The sequence below is a fragment of the Rhinoraja longicauda genome, chromosome 7 (assembly GCF_053455715.1).
Source record: "Rhinoraja longicauda isolate Sanriku21f chromosome 7, sRhiLon1.1, whole genome shotgun sequence".
Lineage (NCBI taxonomy): Eukaryota > Metazoa > Chordata > Chondrichthyes > Rajiformes > Arhynchobatidae > Rhinoraja > Rhinoraja longicauda.
In genome coordinates, this window is record NC_135959.1 from 57775620 (window position 1) to 57792393 (window position 16774).

At 39.8% G+C, this 16774-nt stretch overlaps 1 protein-coding gene across 2 annotated transcripts in view; it reads right to left on the reverse strand.

Moving 5' to 3' along the window:
- Positions 1 to 16774, reverse strand: part of LOC144595310 (synaptotagmin-like protein 2) — a 117001-nt gene that overhangs the window by 17392 nt on the left and 82835 nt on the right. For both annotated transcript variants that reach the window (XM_078402650.1, XM_078402649.1), the window contains 4 exons: positions 14839 to 14931; positions 14218 to 14271; positions 9749 to 9837; positions 1603 to 1716 (listed from right to left, as the gene is read on the reverse strand). In XM_078402650.1, coding sequence (XP_078258776.1) covers positions 1603 to 1716; positions 9749 to 9837; positions 14218 to 14271; positions 14839 to 14931 — 350 coding nt within the window. The remainder of the gene's footprint in view (positions 1 to 1602; positions 1717 to 9748; positions 9838 to 14217; positions 14272 to 14838; positions 14932 to 16774) is intronic.

The following is a 16774-nucleotide window of genomic DNA, read 5'->3' on the forward strand; positions in this document are numbered from 1 at the left end:
GTGGTCTGACTTCATTTGCCCAGTTTCCTGAGCAGCTCTAACTAAGAGAAATGCAGTGTAGGATGCATTGCATATTCTGTTTTTGTCTGTCTTTAAATGATGATTGAATGCATCAACTTAAAACAATTTAAGAGAATGCAGATCCTCAAAACCCTGACATCTGAAACAAGGCAGAGAAAGCATCTGTAATACTTTATGTATTATTACAGCCATTTATTTGTTTCCTAACTTTAACTCCTCAAACCTGTATTTGGCACCCAGCTCCTCATTAATTTATTGAAGATCTTTGCTTAAAACATGCCAGCTGTACTTCTGCATGTTAGTGAACAATGCTACAAATAACACAGTCAATTCATGCAAAATAGAAAATACACAAACAGAAATACTTCTGGATGATGCTGCATATTAGTACACAAACAGAATGCAGGTGATTTGCTTCGTGGTATTGTATTATTGCAGTGAATCAAAGTTATTGGCAGCTGGGAAGCAGAGTGCACATAAGGGTATTTGTCAATCGTACAGCCACATCACAAGCCAGTGACCAATTGAAAAATTCCTCCAGTGTCTCCAGGACACTGTCATTCCAGGAAGTGTCATTCACTCGCCCATGTCATTTCTGCTAACCAATTAGTGAGAAAGAATTATCCCGTGATTATTGGGCTGAAATAGTTAAAAACTGCAGAAACTGAATGTACTAAACGTGAATGGATTTTTCCCCATTGAGGTCGTTTGTACTGCAATGGTACTCGTCGCCAATTCCAAATGATTTAAAATGAAGCCGCACTGGTGTGATCAAAGTAATTGGACAGGAATCGAGAAAGGAAATGGAAAGCTCGAGGTTTGAATGGCCCTATTGGAACCAGTGATAGAGCAGGAGTGAGATATGTTGGGGAATAGGAGAAAATAGAAAATGAATGATTGGGAAGAAAAGCAGGGATTTTGTTTATTGGGACAAAGGCTGGGGTACTGCAACAGGAAGGAGTTACATAACTGTAATGGATTAAAGATATTTACACAAGGAAAAAAACTTGCTCATAAGGATGGATGTGGGGACCAGTGTAGCTCACAATTTTCTTAAATGATTAAGACGAGAATTGGAAACACAATTTTAAAACCTGCAGAAGATACCAGACTGAAGGGACAGTACTCATAAAGGAAGACCACATCAAAATATTGGATTGCAATGTAAATGGTAAATTAATTTCAAAGGTATTGGATTTCAGTAAAAGGGAGAAAGAGAGCACAGACTGTGAGGAGTAGAATAGTGGGTTGATTCTCCCTGCCTCTGGCCATTGGTTCCAAAAGAAATTCAGCTATTTGTATCGCCTTGAACCTCTATGGACAGGTTTGTCCAAATGGTTGTTTGTATTATATAGTTGTGCAGGATCTGTAATAACCCATCATCCTAACAGATAACTGTCTGCCTCCATTTAACACTTCCATAAGAATTTATTAACTAGGATCTTTCGGGAACGCAGTTAGTTCATATGACAAATTGTTAGTCGGGTGGATGAGACTGTTTTAATATTTCTCCTTATTCTCCTGGATAACGAAAGATAGTTAGTAAAAGCATTAGGATGAAATAACGCAAGTTTTACATACAGAAGATCTGGATGTCATGCCAGAAGAGCTGCTAATGTTTGTTAATGAGCTTGCGATCGTTCCATGCTTGTTCATCTGGAAGCTCCTTTCCGACCTTGACTCTGCATCATCATTCTATGGAATTCCATAATAAATTATCTGCTGTCAATTGCATTTCAATATCTTTGTAAAGTGGTTTACTCTAAGAGGACATTACTAGATATCTGGTAAACTAAAGGATGACATGTTACTGAAAACCAAGACAAAACGCCAGTTATCATTTTTTGAACAGTTTCGCCCATCAAATTGCGATTAAACAAATAATGCACAATTATATCCAAATATATTTTAGAATAATCATTGGCTGCTCATGCAGACAATTTGCAATAATCCCAACTCAGTAATTTGTCACAACCGCTCACATATTAAGCCCATATGGTTATATTTCATATCCAGATATTATTAATTACTCCCCAATGGTCAAAGCTGCTGATCAAACGGAAATCCACGGTAAGTACTATTTTAGTCCAGCGGCAGAACAGATAGTTTAAAAACAAAAAATGTATTACTAATTTTATAGTATGTATGTGATGTCAAAAGTCACAGTGGCGCAGCAGTAGAGTCGCTGCCTTACAGCGCCACAGACCTCGGGTTCGATCCTGGCTACGGGTGATGTCGATACAGAGTTTGTACGTTCTCCCTGTGACCGCACGGGTTTTCTCCAGGTGCACCGGTATCCTCCCACATTCCAAAAATGTGCAGGTTTGTAGGTTAATTGGCTTCTGTTAATTTTCCCTAGTGTGTAGGATAGAACTAGTATGCTGGAGATCGCTAGTCGGTGCGGACTCAGTTGGCCAAAGAGTCTTGTTTTCATGCTCTAAACTAAACAGAAGCTAATTTTGAATTGTAACCTGACATTCTAATGGGGAATAAAACAACGTAATCACTTAAAATATTTGGCTAATACACAATCACATGTTTAGCAAATCGCTGAAGAAAATGATTTCCCGCAGCAAATGCAGTAAAACATTACAAGCTCTATATTAAGTTTCTTAAATTGTCATTGCAGCCATAATAATTTAAGGACATGTGTTTTCTAAAGCATTTGAGGACTATATTAAATATATAAATTGGTTATGATTAGGTGATTTACTGAACTGAGAAACTACCTGAGAATATGGCCTGACCAACAAAATGCAAGAAATTGTCCATCTCGTTCCATTTTTTTAATCTCAATTTACAGCAATTTCAATTTGCATACAAAAATAGATCTAGAAAACACATTATTAATGCAAATAAATTCTTGTTAGAATTTGTTCTATGCATAAATAGTGGATAACAATTTCTGACCTGGACTACTATGGTATCATGTGAGGGTGAAATCAAAGCAAAGTGCTGGTTATCAAGTAAACACTGTGACTCAAATGACACAACCACACATTGACACTGACTATAATATTGCCAGGTAGATATTGGTGGGGTGCAAACTGAAATGAAGAACTTTGTGCGCCAAAGTCAATGACAGGACTTCATTTCTGTGACAGGACTTCATTACTGTAGTATATAAAATGGTAACTGTAACTTTAAGTACTGAGTACTAGAATGGTATGATTTGTGTCATGTGATATATTCAATATCTTATCAGTCTCATGAATATGTGCGAGTATGCGCAGTGTACTTTTGCAAAATAAAGAAGACTCACACTGGCAACAGCCTGTACTGAAAACCTGTGCTTGTTTCTATCTGCATGTTGAAGCTGTAATATCTCACAATGGCGACAAGGATTGGATAGAATTTGTGAACTCAGCCTTTAAATACAGTGCAGGACTGTTTTGCAATATCCAGTATTGTTTAACATTTTAAATAGCAAATACGAAGCTGTGTCGCAGTTGTTTGCGAACTGGACACGATAGGCAACAGATCTTTCTTTGTACGGGACTGTAGTTTAAAACAGCAGCTGTACAAATCGTCTAGAGTTTGTCAGGCTATCTTTGTGTTGTGTCTACGGGGCAAGATGGCATCCTTGGGATACATAGGCCAACCAGCGTCTTTCGATAAGAACAGCAAAACCTTTACCTCGTACTGTAAGCGAATGGAAATGTTTTTTATTGCAAATTACATACTTGAAGCTGGAGAAACAGATGATGATAAAGTGCAGGTAAGAGCTCAAAACAAGGCCATGTGGGAACGAAAGAAAGCCATTTTATTAACTGAAATTGGTCCTGAAGTTTTTAAAACTCTCACCAACATCCTAGCCCCAGAGAAAGCAAGGAATGTTTCATTTGAGACTGTTCTTTCAAAACTTGATGCTCACTTCAACCTTAAGCCCATAGAGATTGCAGAAAGTTACACATTTCACACAAGAAACCAGAAGTCTGGTGAAACTGTGGGTGAGTACATTATCTCATTGAAGATGTTGTCTCTACACTGCAATTCTGGACATTTGCATGATAGATTTATATGTGGGATGCTGGATGAGTGAATCCAATAAAAATTACTGAACACACCAGCCCTTACCTTTGATTTGGCATGCAAAACTGCTTTGTCATATCAAAGTGCACATGAGTTTTGACCAACACATGCTGGCACAGTCAACAGTCAAAAGGCAGTTCCAAAACACAAGCATGACAATACAGGGGAAAAGGCCTTCACAGCAAAGTTCTAGGAAAAGTGCAGATATGTGCTATCGATGCCATGGTCAACACAAAGCAAATAAATGCCTGTTCAGGGACTCTACGTGCTACAAGTCAAAAGAAAGGCCATATTGCATCAGCATGTAGAGCACCATCATAGGACAAAGTAAAACAAAAAGCTCGACAAAACCAAATGCGTGGTATTCTCAACCACGAAGAACAGTCAGAGAGTAATGAACTTGGACTGTACGGCATCTATACTACGAAAGGTGGGTCTGGAAAGGGAGACTTTCAGACAAAGGTCAAAGTGAGCAATCAATACATTACTATGTGTATTGATACCGCTGCTGATTGCATAATTATAAGCAAAGACACCTATGAATCCAAGTTTAGCAACATGCCTATCGCAGAAACAAATAGTCAGTTGAAAACGAACTGGAGAAGTATTGGGGTCATGTGGAGAGATAGTTTGTGATGTACAACACAAAGAAAAGACTTTGAAGTTGCCAATAGTTGGCACAAGTTATGTCAATAGGCCAATGTTGATGGGCAAAAATTGGCTCCGCTTACTGAAACTGGACTGAAAATCTGTATTCCACGTCGAAGCGCAAACACAACTGGATCAGTTGTTGCAGAAACATCATGCTATGTTTAATTACAGCTACGATAGCACAAAGGGTGAGCAAGCACACATCAGTATTCGACCCGATGTGGAACTTGTCTACTGTAGGCTGCGATCAGTGCCATATTTGCTGAAAAGTAATGTGGAAGCTGAAATCAAAAAGTTGGAACAAAACGGTGTACTGGTTAAAACAGATCGCAGTGGTTGGGCTACTCCAATAGTAGTGGTTCTGAAAGCAGACAACACAGTGAGATTGTGTGGAGATTACAGAGTGACCATTAACCAGGCAGTAGCTGATGAACAGTATCCACTACCAACCTCACAAGATATATATGCTGAACTTGCTGGTTACAAGGTATTCTCTAAGCTAGATCTGTCACATGCAGATGCTCAGCTAAATGTTGATCGTAAGAGCCAGCAGTACCTCATGATAAACACATACACATGGGGTTGTATTCCTACACTAAACCCCTATGGTGTGAAGTCAGCACCAAAAATCTTCCAAGCTACAATGAACAAGATTCTGCAAGGAACATCACATTGTTTGAGCAATCAAGGTGACTTGCTGATTGCGACTGTTACTGAGGAGGAGAATCTGGAGATACTCAGTGAAGTGTTGAAATGGCTTGATGATCACAATATATAGTTGAAAAGAAGCAAATGTGCATTCTTACAGACCAAAGTGGTGTATCTTGGTTTGAAAGTGGATCAACATGGACTGCAACCAGTGAAGGAAAAGATTGAAGCTATAGCAAATGCACCAACACCACAGAATGTGTCTCAACTCTGCTCCTTCCTGGGTATGGTACAGTATTATTCACGCTTCTTACCCGAGTTAGCAACAAAACTCGTTATTTCACGTTATTTGAAAAAGGATAAAAATTGGGAATGATCCAAAAGCAACAAAATGCTTATGGTGCATGAAAGAAGAGCTTGACCAGTGATGCATTACTTGTTTACTATGATACAAATCGCGAGTTAAAGTTTGCTTGTGATGCGTCTAGTTGTGGGGCAGGAGCTATGATGTTACATGTAATGGAACTTTTTGGTGAGCAAAGTCGATAGGATTTACATCACGCACACTTACCAAGAGTGCACATAATTATGCACAAATCAAGAAAGAAGCCCTTGATATCAACTTTGGGATCAAGAAATTCCATCAGTAACTGTTGGGTAGAAAATTCACCTTGGTTACTGATCATACGCCATTTCTCGCTATTCCTGGTCCTCGGTCAACAATACCTACAATGGCAGCCTCGAGGATGCAGCGCTGGGCAGTTCTGTCACAGTATGACTACAGCATTGAGTACCGCAGCTCAAAAGAAAATGCGATCGCTGATGCATTGTCGCATTTGCCTCATGAAGAATCAGTTGTGAGCACTGAAGGTGCTATCTACATCACGAAAGCAGTGGACAATGACTATACAGTCAGCGCAGCTGAAATTGCTGCTGAAACTCAAAAAGCCAGTGTTAAAACAAGTATGCAAACAAACTTTGTGTGGATGGTCAGAAATAAAACCAAGTACTAATGACTTAAAACCTTATCACAATTGACAACATGAACTGTCATGTGAGCAGGGGTGTATTAAATGGGGTCACAGAGTAGTAGTACCCAATTGTTTAAGATAAAGATTACTTAAAGAACTCCATAGTGAACACACAGCATTGTGGGAATGAAGTCTACAGCCAGAGGTTGCATGTATTGGCCAGCATTGGACAATGACAGAGAAGCAATGGCAAGCAAATGTAGCACCTATCAGAGTAGTAGAAGTCGGCCTGCCCAAACACCTTTGCAAACATGGTCTTGGCCTAATAGACCTTTTCAGAGGGTTCATGTGGATTTTTGTGAACACGGGAATAATAATTTTCTTGTTTTGGTAGATAGCCACTCAGAGGATTGAGGTGGTACATATGGGTACAAACACAACAACAGAAAGAACAATAGATGCATTGCGGTCTATCTTTGCGTGTCATGGATTACCTGAAGAACTTGTCTCTGACAGTAGCCCCCAATTCCATGCTGCACTGTTCCAAACTTTCACAAAGCTAAATGGTATCAAGCATACCTTAGTGCCAACATGCCATCCGGCATCTAATGGCGCAGCTGAAAGGTGAGTCAGGATGGTCAAAGGAGCTCTCAAGAAACAAGTTCATGAAGAGAATTCAAAATTCAGTATGTCACAGCGGCTGGCTAGTTTCTTACTGAAATATCGTACCACGCCACAATCTACCACAGTGTATACACCAGCTGAACTTCTCATGAAAAGAAGGCTCAGAACTAGACTGAGTTTGCTTCTACCTAACCTATCTCCTACGGTTGAACTCAAACAATCTGATCAGAAACGTCATTATGGTGAAAGTCAAAAATAACGTAGGTTCAATACACATGATCAGGTTCATGTTCTGAGCCCCCCTTACAAAGCAAACAAATGGGAGGTGGAAATGGAACAAATGGAACAGTAGTTGAAGTGTGTGGTTCCAGGGGGTACTTTGTAGAATTTGGAGGACGTGTTAAAAGTGTGCACATAAACCATATGATTCCAGCAAGGGATGAACAGCAAAGCATAGACGAAGAAGCAGATCTGTGAGACTTTGGTTTATTGCTAGTTCAGTTGTAAAATCAGAATCTCCAAAGAAAGAAGAGACAAAGGTAAATTATCCTGAACCTGACTCTCCTTTAGAACCACAACCTGACACTCCCCCTAAACCACTCAGGAGATCAGAAAGAGTGCGTAAACCTGTCATTAGATTAAATTTATAAAATTATTCTTGTTCGTCTAATTTATGTTATTTTACTTTCTAAGGGGAGAGCAGTGTAGTGTATATAATGGTAACTGTAACTTTAAAAACTGAGTACTAGAATGGTTTGATTTGTGTCATGTGATATATTCTGTATCTTATCAGTCTCGTGAATATGTGCGAGTATGTGCAGTGTACGTTTGCAAAATAAAGAAGACCCACACTGGCAACAGCGTGTACTGCCAACCTGTGGTTGTTTCTATCTACGTGCTGAAGCCGTAATATCTTACAATGACCAATTCTGTTTCTGTTTCCAGAAGCTGAAACCCTCATCAAGAAACTAAAATGGTAACCCTTGGAGGGTCAGAGACCAGAGATTACAGCATGGTGTGTGTGAGGTGAGAAGGTGAGTGAAGATCTTGTCACAATGAATGGACAAGCAGCTGAATTTAGTTTGCCCTATATAACTATACAAATATCTAATATAAAGGGCCTATCCCAGTTTGGCGATTTTAAGGCGACTGCCGGCAACTAGGCAGTCACCGCACGTTCGCCGGGGTGTCGCGGGCATGACCGCAAGTAGTCTTCAATGAGTCGTAGCAGATCTCGGCTCGTCATGGAAAAAGTTACCGGTTCTAAAATTTTCAGCGACAGCTGGCTTGTCGTGGGCGCTGTGGCAGGTTGTCACCAGGTGTGGTAGGTTATCGTCTACTGTCAAAACTGACAGAACTGTCAAAACCCGTCCACAGAAGTTCAGCTGCAACTATCAGCTGTGGAATGGGGGCGGAGATCACAATGCTGTCAAAGAGGAGGGCGGACATCTGACCTGGAGATGCTGTCTGTCCCGCTGAGTTACTCCAGCATTTCTTGTCTATCTTCGGTGTAAACCAGCATGTGCAGTTCCTTCCTACACATAAGCTTATTTGATGCATGCTGGAAAAGTGATATTAAATTTATCACTGTTTGACAGCGCGTAACGCCCCTGCTATAAATTAACTCCCAATTATAATTGATTGAATTTAAGATTTCCAGATAAACCGTGACCACCCGTGGGTTCCACCTCAGGCTGGCACCAACAAACAGGAGCAAAACACGAAGTGTTGGCAGAATTCAGAGGTCAGGCAGCATCTGTGGAGGAAATGCAAATGAAAACCTTTCTGGTCGGATCCCTCCATCAGTGTGAAGAAGGGTACCGATCTGAAACGTCGTCTGTCCACTCTCTCTCTCTCCCCCCCCAGATGCTCTCTGACCCACTGGCTTTCTCCACCACTTTGTGTTTACAAGATTTCAGCATCTGCGGTATCCTGTATCCAATAAGGAGAAGGACCTGGCCTACCGTTCCCTTAAGTACGAATGAAATTCGCTCCGTACCACCACCAAACCCGACCCCGTCTCCCCAGATTGTTCTTGCCTGTCGGTGTGTCGTTCCTTCGTTCCCAATTGACACTCCACCTTGTATGTCATTTCTAAAAAGCTTCACAGTGAAAAGATATCCTCGGCAAAATGGGAGGCTTCTGGCGCGACAGGACAACCTCTCCACATTTTATGCCGCTGATTGATTCTAGCGGAACTAAACTGAGAGAATAATGGGCCAGACTTGTATTTTCAAACACCATGTATGTTTTGGAAAAGCGTGTCCCATTATTAGGCCAGACAATGAGGAATATCTTAAAGTTGCCTTTGAAGACAAACAAAAACATATTACACGCAATTAAAATACTTTACAGCTGTGGTGATCTCAAATGAATAAAACTGCAATTAAAATTAGCAACCTAATGCTACTCGCTTCCCATTTAAAACAGGTAATTAAAAGCTCACAAAAGCGCAGCATAAAAGCCATAGTGCCTAATATGTCGACAGTTGTCGTAGCTTGTCGTGGTCCCTGTCGTAGTGGACGTCCTAGGTCGCGAAGACTGGGTTGCTGGTTGCCGGCAGCTTGCCATCGCCTAGGTGGTAGGTTGTCGTAGCTTGTCGTGGGCATTGTCGTGGTCATTGTCGTAGACATTGTCAAAGGGTAAAAAAATTCTAAGTTTTTCAGTGATCGGCTACGACTTTAACAGTGGCCGGCAGTCGCCTTAAAAATCGGGTAACTGGGATAAAGACCAAGAACCGGAGTTATGACTGCCAAGTGACTCAATAAGAATGCTAGAGCAGCTACTTATGTTTACCTCACCTCAACAAGTGCAGGTACTGACTGGCTCAACCTCTTCATCTTTTTTGACCCCAAAGGTGTGTTCTCTGGAGACACTGGAATAGCGGAAACTAAACAGCAAGTACAAACACATCTTCCAGTTAAATATTATGTAGTCATTTCTGTGAATCATTATGAATGAATTTTATAAAGTATAACTTCTACTGCATAAAATATCTAATTTAATTACAGAGCATACAATTTCAAAGTACAACAAAAGCCCTGTGCTGATACTCTTTATAATCCTGAAGATTTTCCATTCTTGCACACCAACAATTTGTGCTTCTTCAAATCTGACTTCCTTTGAATGTAGTATGTAGGTTAATTGGCTGGGTAATTATAAAAATTGTCCCTAGTGGGTGTAGGATAGTGTTAATGTACGGGGATCGCTGGGCGGCACGGACTTGGAGGGCCGAAAAGGCCTGTTTCTGGCTGTATATATATGATATGATATGATATGATATGATATGATATGATCTCTCACTCCGTATTAATGATAAAGCTGTGGTCTGATGAATCTTTTCCAAACAAGTCTACGTATGTTAATGTTTGTAAGTTTGTGCAAATTTTAAAAGCTTGCATTGAAGCATCCAAACTATACACGAACAGCTTAAATATTGCCCCATACAACATCTGTTTTAAGGTTACTTTAATCGAGATAATGTTATCAGGAAATTGAAGCAGGAAATTGAATTCTAAATGTGTTCAATTTACAAAAACACTTCACATGCATAAAAAAACTGCTTAAATTTAAGTTTATGGCAAACTACTGCAATTGGCAATAAAAATCCAAAAAGCTTAAAAACAGCAAAACAGGCTGCGTCTGTGGAGAAAGAAACAGAGTTCTCTGTTCTTAATGTGCTCTGTAGATGAACCAGCTGTACTTGCTGCAGACCTTGAAGCAGTCGGGTGAGCAGGGAAAGCAGGTAAGCTGTTACAATTACTCCAGTGACAATTCCTAGAGAACAGCTGGTTTTATCCGTCATGGCACAAGAACCATCAATGCCATCATAGGATACAGGGTATGGGATGGTGAGGGAGAGAAGGCGGAACATTTTCCACAGAAATAACTGGATAAAGTGACAATTGGTTAAATCTGTCAAAAATATGAACCTAAATATTCAAAATCGATTAAAAAAAAGCGAATTTAAAGGATTTTAATAAACCAGCACAAGTAACTGATAATATTCAAAATTAACACCCATTTACATCTTTCCATTTCCTTTGAAACAATTAATAATTTTCTGTCTTCACTGTTTGCAGCATATTATGTCTTGATTTAGGTAACCAGCTTTTGCATAATAATTTATAATGACATTCATTATTTGATTATTAACAAAATAGTCAAGGATACACATTTTATCACTTCACATTAAATCTTTCCCCCCCCCCCAAAGAGTAGCAGTGCTCATAGGGAGGGTGAAAGGAGGCGGAACAAGAAAAGAAAGAGCAGAGAGGAAGAGAGAGCAGAGAGTTAAAAACAGAGAATGAAATAATGATATAATAAGCAGACACATTTATGATTTTCAAAAGATATTTAGGCAGACATATGGATGGAAGGTTTTAGATGCTATGGGCCAAATGTAGGCACATGGGACTAGCCAATATGCCTAGGTGGGCATGGACATGTTGGGCCAAAGAGCCTGTTTTCACACTGTACATCTTTATGGACATGTCTCTTGACTATCAGCACTCTCTAAAAATGACTGTCTAAAAATATTTTAAAGTAATGCAAAAACACTCAAAATACTGCATTGAATTTAAATTAACTAAAACTTACCAAAGTTCTTTGCAGCCATTCCGTCATCGAAATGAATAGGGGAGCACTCCCTATTAAAGCTCCAATACAGCACTGGTGCAAATTCCCTCCATAATTAGAAGGGGAAAGCTGTATAACATAGCAAAGAGTAGCGGGAAGCCAGAGGATTGGGAAACTTTCAAAGGACAACAGAAGGTAACAAAAAGGGCAATACGGTCTGAAAAGATGTACGAGGGGAAGCTGGCCAAGAATATAAAGAATGACAATAAAAGCTTATTTAGGTATGTTAATAGAAAAAGATTAGTAAAGACAAATGGGGTCCTTTGAAGGCAGAAACGGGTGAAATTATTATGGATAACAAGGAAATGGCAGAAGAGTTGAACAGGTACTTCGGATCTGTCTTCACTAAAGAAGACACAAACAATCTCCCAGATATACTAGAGGACAGAGGATCGAAGGAGACAAGAGGAACTGAAAGAAATTTGCATTTGGCGAGAAATAGTATTGGTTAGACTGATGGGACTGAAAGTTGATAAATCCCCAGGGCTTGATGGTCTGCATCCCAGGGTACTCAAGGGGGTGGCTCTAGAAATCGTGGACACATTGGTGATCATTTTCCAATGTTCAATAGATTCAGGATCAGTTCCTGTGGATTGGAGCGTAGCTAATGTTACCCCACTTTTCAAGAAAGGAGCGAAAGAGAAAACAGCGAATTATAGATCAGTTAGCCTGACATCGGTGGTGGGGAAGATGCTGGAGTCAATTATTAAAGCAGTAATAACGGCGCATTTGGATAGCAGTAAAAGGATTGGTCCAAGTCAGCATGGATTTATGAAAGGGAAATCCTGCTTGACTAATCTTCTGGAATTTTTTGAGGATGTGACAAGTAAAATGAATGAAGGAGAGCCAGTGGATGAAATGTATCTAGACTTTTAGAAAGCCTTTGATAAGGTCCCACATGGGAGATTGGTGAGCAAAATTAGAGCACATGGTATTACGGGTAGGATATTAACATGGATAGAGAATTGGTTGGCAGACAGCAAGCTAAGAGTAGGAATAAACGGGTCCTTTTCAGAATGGCAGGCAGTGGCAAGTGGAGTGCTGCAAGGCTGGAGCCGCAACTATATACAATATATATTAATGATTTGGATGATGGAATTAGAAGTAACACTACCAAGTTTGCAGATGACACAAAGCTGGGTGGCAGTGTGAACTGCGAAGAGGATGTTAGGAGGTTGCAGGGTGACTTGGACAGGTTGAGTGAGTGGGCAGATGCATGGCAGATGCAGTATAAAGTAGATAAATGTGAGGTTATCCACTTTGACGGGAAAAACAAGGAGGCAGATTATTATCTCAATGGTGTCAGATTAGTAAAGGGGAAGTGCAACGAGACCTGGGTGACCTTGTACACCAGTCACTGAAAGTAAGCGTGCAGGTACAGCAGGCAGTGAAGAAAGCTAATGCCTTGTTGGCCTTCATAACGAGAGAATTTGAGTATAGGAGCAAAGAGGTCCTTCTGCAGTTGTATAGTTGCACACAATCTGGAGTATTGTGTGCAGTTTTGGTCACCTAATTTGAGGAAGGACATCCTTGCTATTGAGGCAGTGCAGCATAGGTTCACGAGGTTAATCCCTGGGATGGCGGGACTGTCATATGAGGAAAGATTGGAAAGTCTTTGTGGGATTCTCTGCCACAGAAGGCAGTGGAGGCCAATTCACTGGATGAATTTAAAAGAGAGTTAGATAGAGCTCTAGGGGCTAGTGGAATCAAGGGATATGGGGAGAAAGCATGCTCAGGTTTCTGATTGTGGATGATCAGCCATGATCACAATGAATGGCGGTGCTGGCTCGAAGGGCCAAATGGCCTCCTCCTGCACCTATTCCTATGTTTCTATGGAAATTTTGCAATTTGTGTGCCCTCAGGGATACAAATGAGTTCAATGCCTGATTGACAAGTGACTAATTGGAACTTTATACCTCTTGCATCCTGGTGAGCATGTCAAACACTTGAACACAACAAATACCAAAGTTGTTGTCTGCTACGGGAGAGTTCTGGCATTGTCATTCGCATATCGCTTCATAAATAGGGGAGGCACAGTGGTAGAGTTACTGCCTCAGAGTGCCAGACCCTGGTTCAATCCCAACGTCCTGTGTTGTCTTTGCGGAGTTTGTACATTCTTCCTGTGATCACATGGGTTTCCTCTCACACTCCAAAGACATGTAGGTTTGCCGGTTAATCAGCTTCTATAAATTGTCCCCAGTGTCGGTTGCAATTGTGGGATAACATAGAACCAGTGTACAGGTGACTGTCGGCGTAGAGTCGGTGGGCCTATTTCCATGCTGTATCTCTAAACTAAACTACAAAGTAGGCAATTACTGCTTTGCTTGTCCAGAGTTAACAAATTAAGTATACTGAGCAAAGTTTCAAAGAATCAGGAGACAATCAATCTCTTGGACTCAAGAATCGAGAATGATCAATAATTACTCATCATGCATGGAAGTCTGAGTTTGCTCAAAAGTGTTTGGCAATGACAAGGGAGAGTGTGAGATAGTGTAAAGTAGTCCACAGAAATTAATTTGACTACCATTGATAGAAAAATAAAATTAATTCCCCATTGCAATGTTATTCATTAAGTCAGTGTCATGTCAGTAGTACAAACCTAATATATAAGCATCATTAAAAATATATTTACCGTCATGAGCACTGAGAATCATTTCTTTTTTCTTTAAATCCAATGTGCTTGGCACTATTGTGAAATAAATATAAAACAGTTTCTGCATCATGATGTGTCAAACAATTGTCATGGAGGCAGTTTAAAAAAAAACTAGGTTAGCAGTCAATTCCTTCTTTGGGCATAAAGTAAAACAGATGTCCCATCATAATATTTTTGCCCTTCCATTTCACATGACTTTTACTGGTGTAAAAGATGAAATAGTTGAGAGCATTAAAAAGGAAACATAAATAATTTGCAAGTACAAAATTCAATTTTGGGGTGATGATGAATCTTTCTGTTTCCATTTCGCAAAATAATTACGTAAAATTATTACATTTTAGAAAAGGAGCATCTTCTGGAAAACAGAAAAATTGTGTATATTTGGTAAAGTGCAGAGTTGAAAAAAAACTTATGTATTGATATATCCTGTTATAAAATGTACAACAATTTCACTTTCAATATTTCAGTTTATTATACAAATCTTTTTTAATCGTATCAGATGCAGATAATAGAAAACATAAGCTAATTTAATTCATTTAATAAACTGAAATATTGAAAGCATGTTAGAGTTTCTAAATAATTAATATATATAGTTCTCACTTGAGTAAATGGCATTCAGATCCTGCAGGCTTTTGGAATTATCACTTGCATGTGGATTTAGTTTCCAAGACATGGGTGTTATTTCGTCCTCACCTGTTACAAAGGAAAACTTTTAACACATTGACAATTTAAAAGTACCCTGTTTGAAGATTTACTTAATAGTCAATGTTTGAGAGAATTGTTTTTTAAAATGTTTGCATCCCAGTAGGGATTTTTGTACTCGTATAAGATGACAGTTGGTTAATCTGGAGTCCACGACATGCAATTACAATATTGTTAGCTCTGACAATACAAATTATTAGACTTTCTCTATCTTTGGCAACTGAATGGCAACTAGACCACTGTTCACAAAAACTAATGAGACAAAACAATGGCTGAATATTTTCAATTCCTTCCTGAATCTTTGTTCTGCATTAATTTCAGCTGTTATTTTAGCTGGACCCCAGTCTGCCTTAATTTCCTCAGACAGAGTTCTATTTCCATTTGATTAATGTTCTCTACTTGGATTTTTGTTTTGTCCCAGTGTGAAGCAGTTTGCTTTTCTCCTGTTAGAATCTGCCACCCATCTGCCTGATTCCTATGTATACAGTAATCAGATTATCGTGTAGCCAAAGCAGTTCTTAATAGGAATCTATCATCTTCAACAGTTATATGTTGTAAGCAAAAGCAGATATTATGCTTATGGCTCTGGATTCCAGTTGATTTCTTAGATTTATTTTGAACAAATTAGATCCTTAATGATAGATCCCCGTGAGATACCATGATATTTTCTTGAGAGTACAAAAAAGCATACCAGGGCAGAATTAATGTTCTGTTTCTACATGCATACATTGTAACTTTCCATATTTGCATTGCAAGTAAATTTGGGCGAGGAAGTATCAGCTTGGGAAAAAGGTGCCATTACTTCCACATCTACACCAAAATGCAAGAGTTCCTACCCCTGACGTCCAAAGACACTGCTCTAAGTGTAGCAGAGCTACAAACTGTACACGCCCTGTGCAGGTATTAATGGTAGACATGAAAAAGCTCTGGAAGTACCATTGCACAGGGCTGAACCAATTTCTATATCAAAAACACGTAAAATGACATTAATCTGCATGCAATACTGTTTTCGGGGACATTGAAGGGAACTTGGAACAACATGTCCTGATTTCCCAATGTTGTGCACTCAGGATAGCACAGCCTTCATCTGCAATACTGATCTGGTTTGTCATAGTCGTAGATAAAAGAGTCATACAGCATGGAAACAGGCCCTTCATCCCATGATGTCTGTGCCAACCTAGATGCCAATCTATTCCCATTTGCCTGCATTTGAGCAATATTCCTCGAAACCTTTCCTATCCATGCACCTGACCAAATACCTTACAAATGTTGAAATAAGTAACTGCAGATGCGGGTTTACAAAAAAAGACACAAAGTCCTGGAGTAACTCAGCGGGTCAGGCAGCATCTCTGGAGGATGTGGATAGGTGATGCTTTGGGTCAGGACCTTTCTTCAATCTGATATTCTCTATGTTCTCCAGAGATGCTGACTGACCCATTGAGTTACTCCAGCACTTTGTATTTCAAATGTTGTTACTGTCAACCACTTCCTCTGACAATTTATTCCATATATGTAGAACCCTCTTTGTAAGAAAGTTGCCCCTCAGGTTCAGATTGTATCTTTCTCATTCAACCTTAAACCTATGCCTTCTAGTTCCCGGTTCCTCAATCCTGCGAAACGGATAAGATATAGGCGATAGTTGAAGCACATTCACCTTATCTATGTCCCTCATGATTTAACATACCACTATTAGATCAGCCCTTAGACTCCCACATTCCAATAAATAAAGACCTAGCCTGTCCAAAATCTCCCTATAAGTGTGAGGTGTTACATTTTGGGAAGTCTAACTGGGGCATGATCTTCACAGTAAATGGCAGAGCTCTGGAGAGTGGTG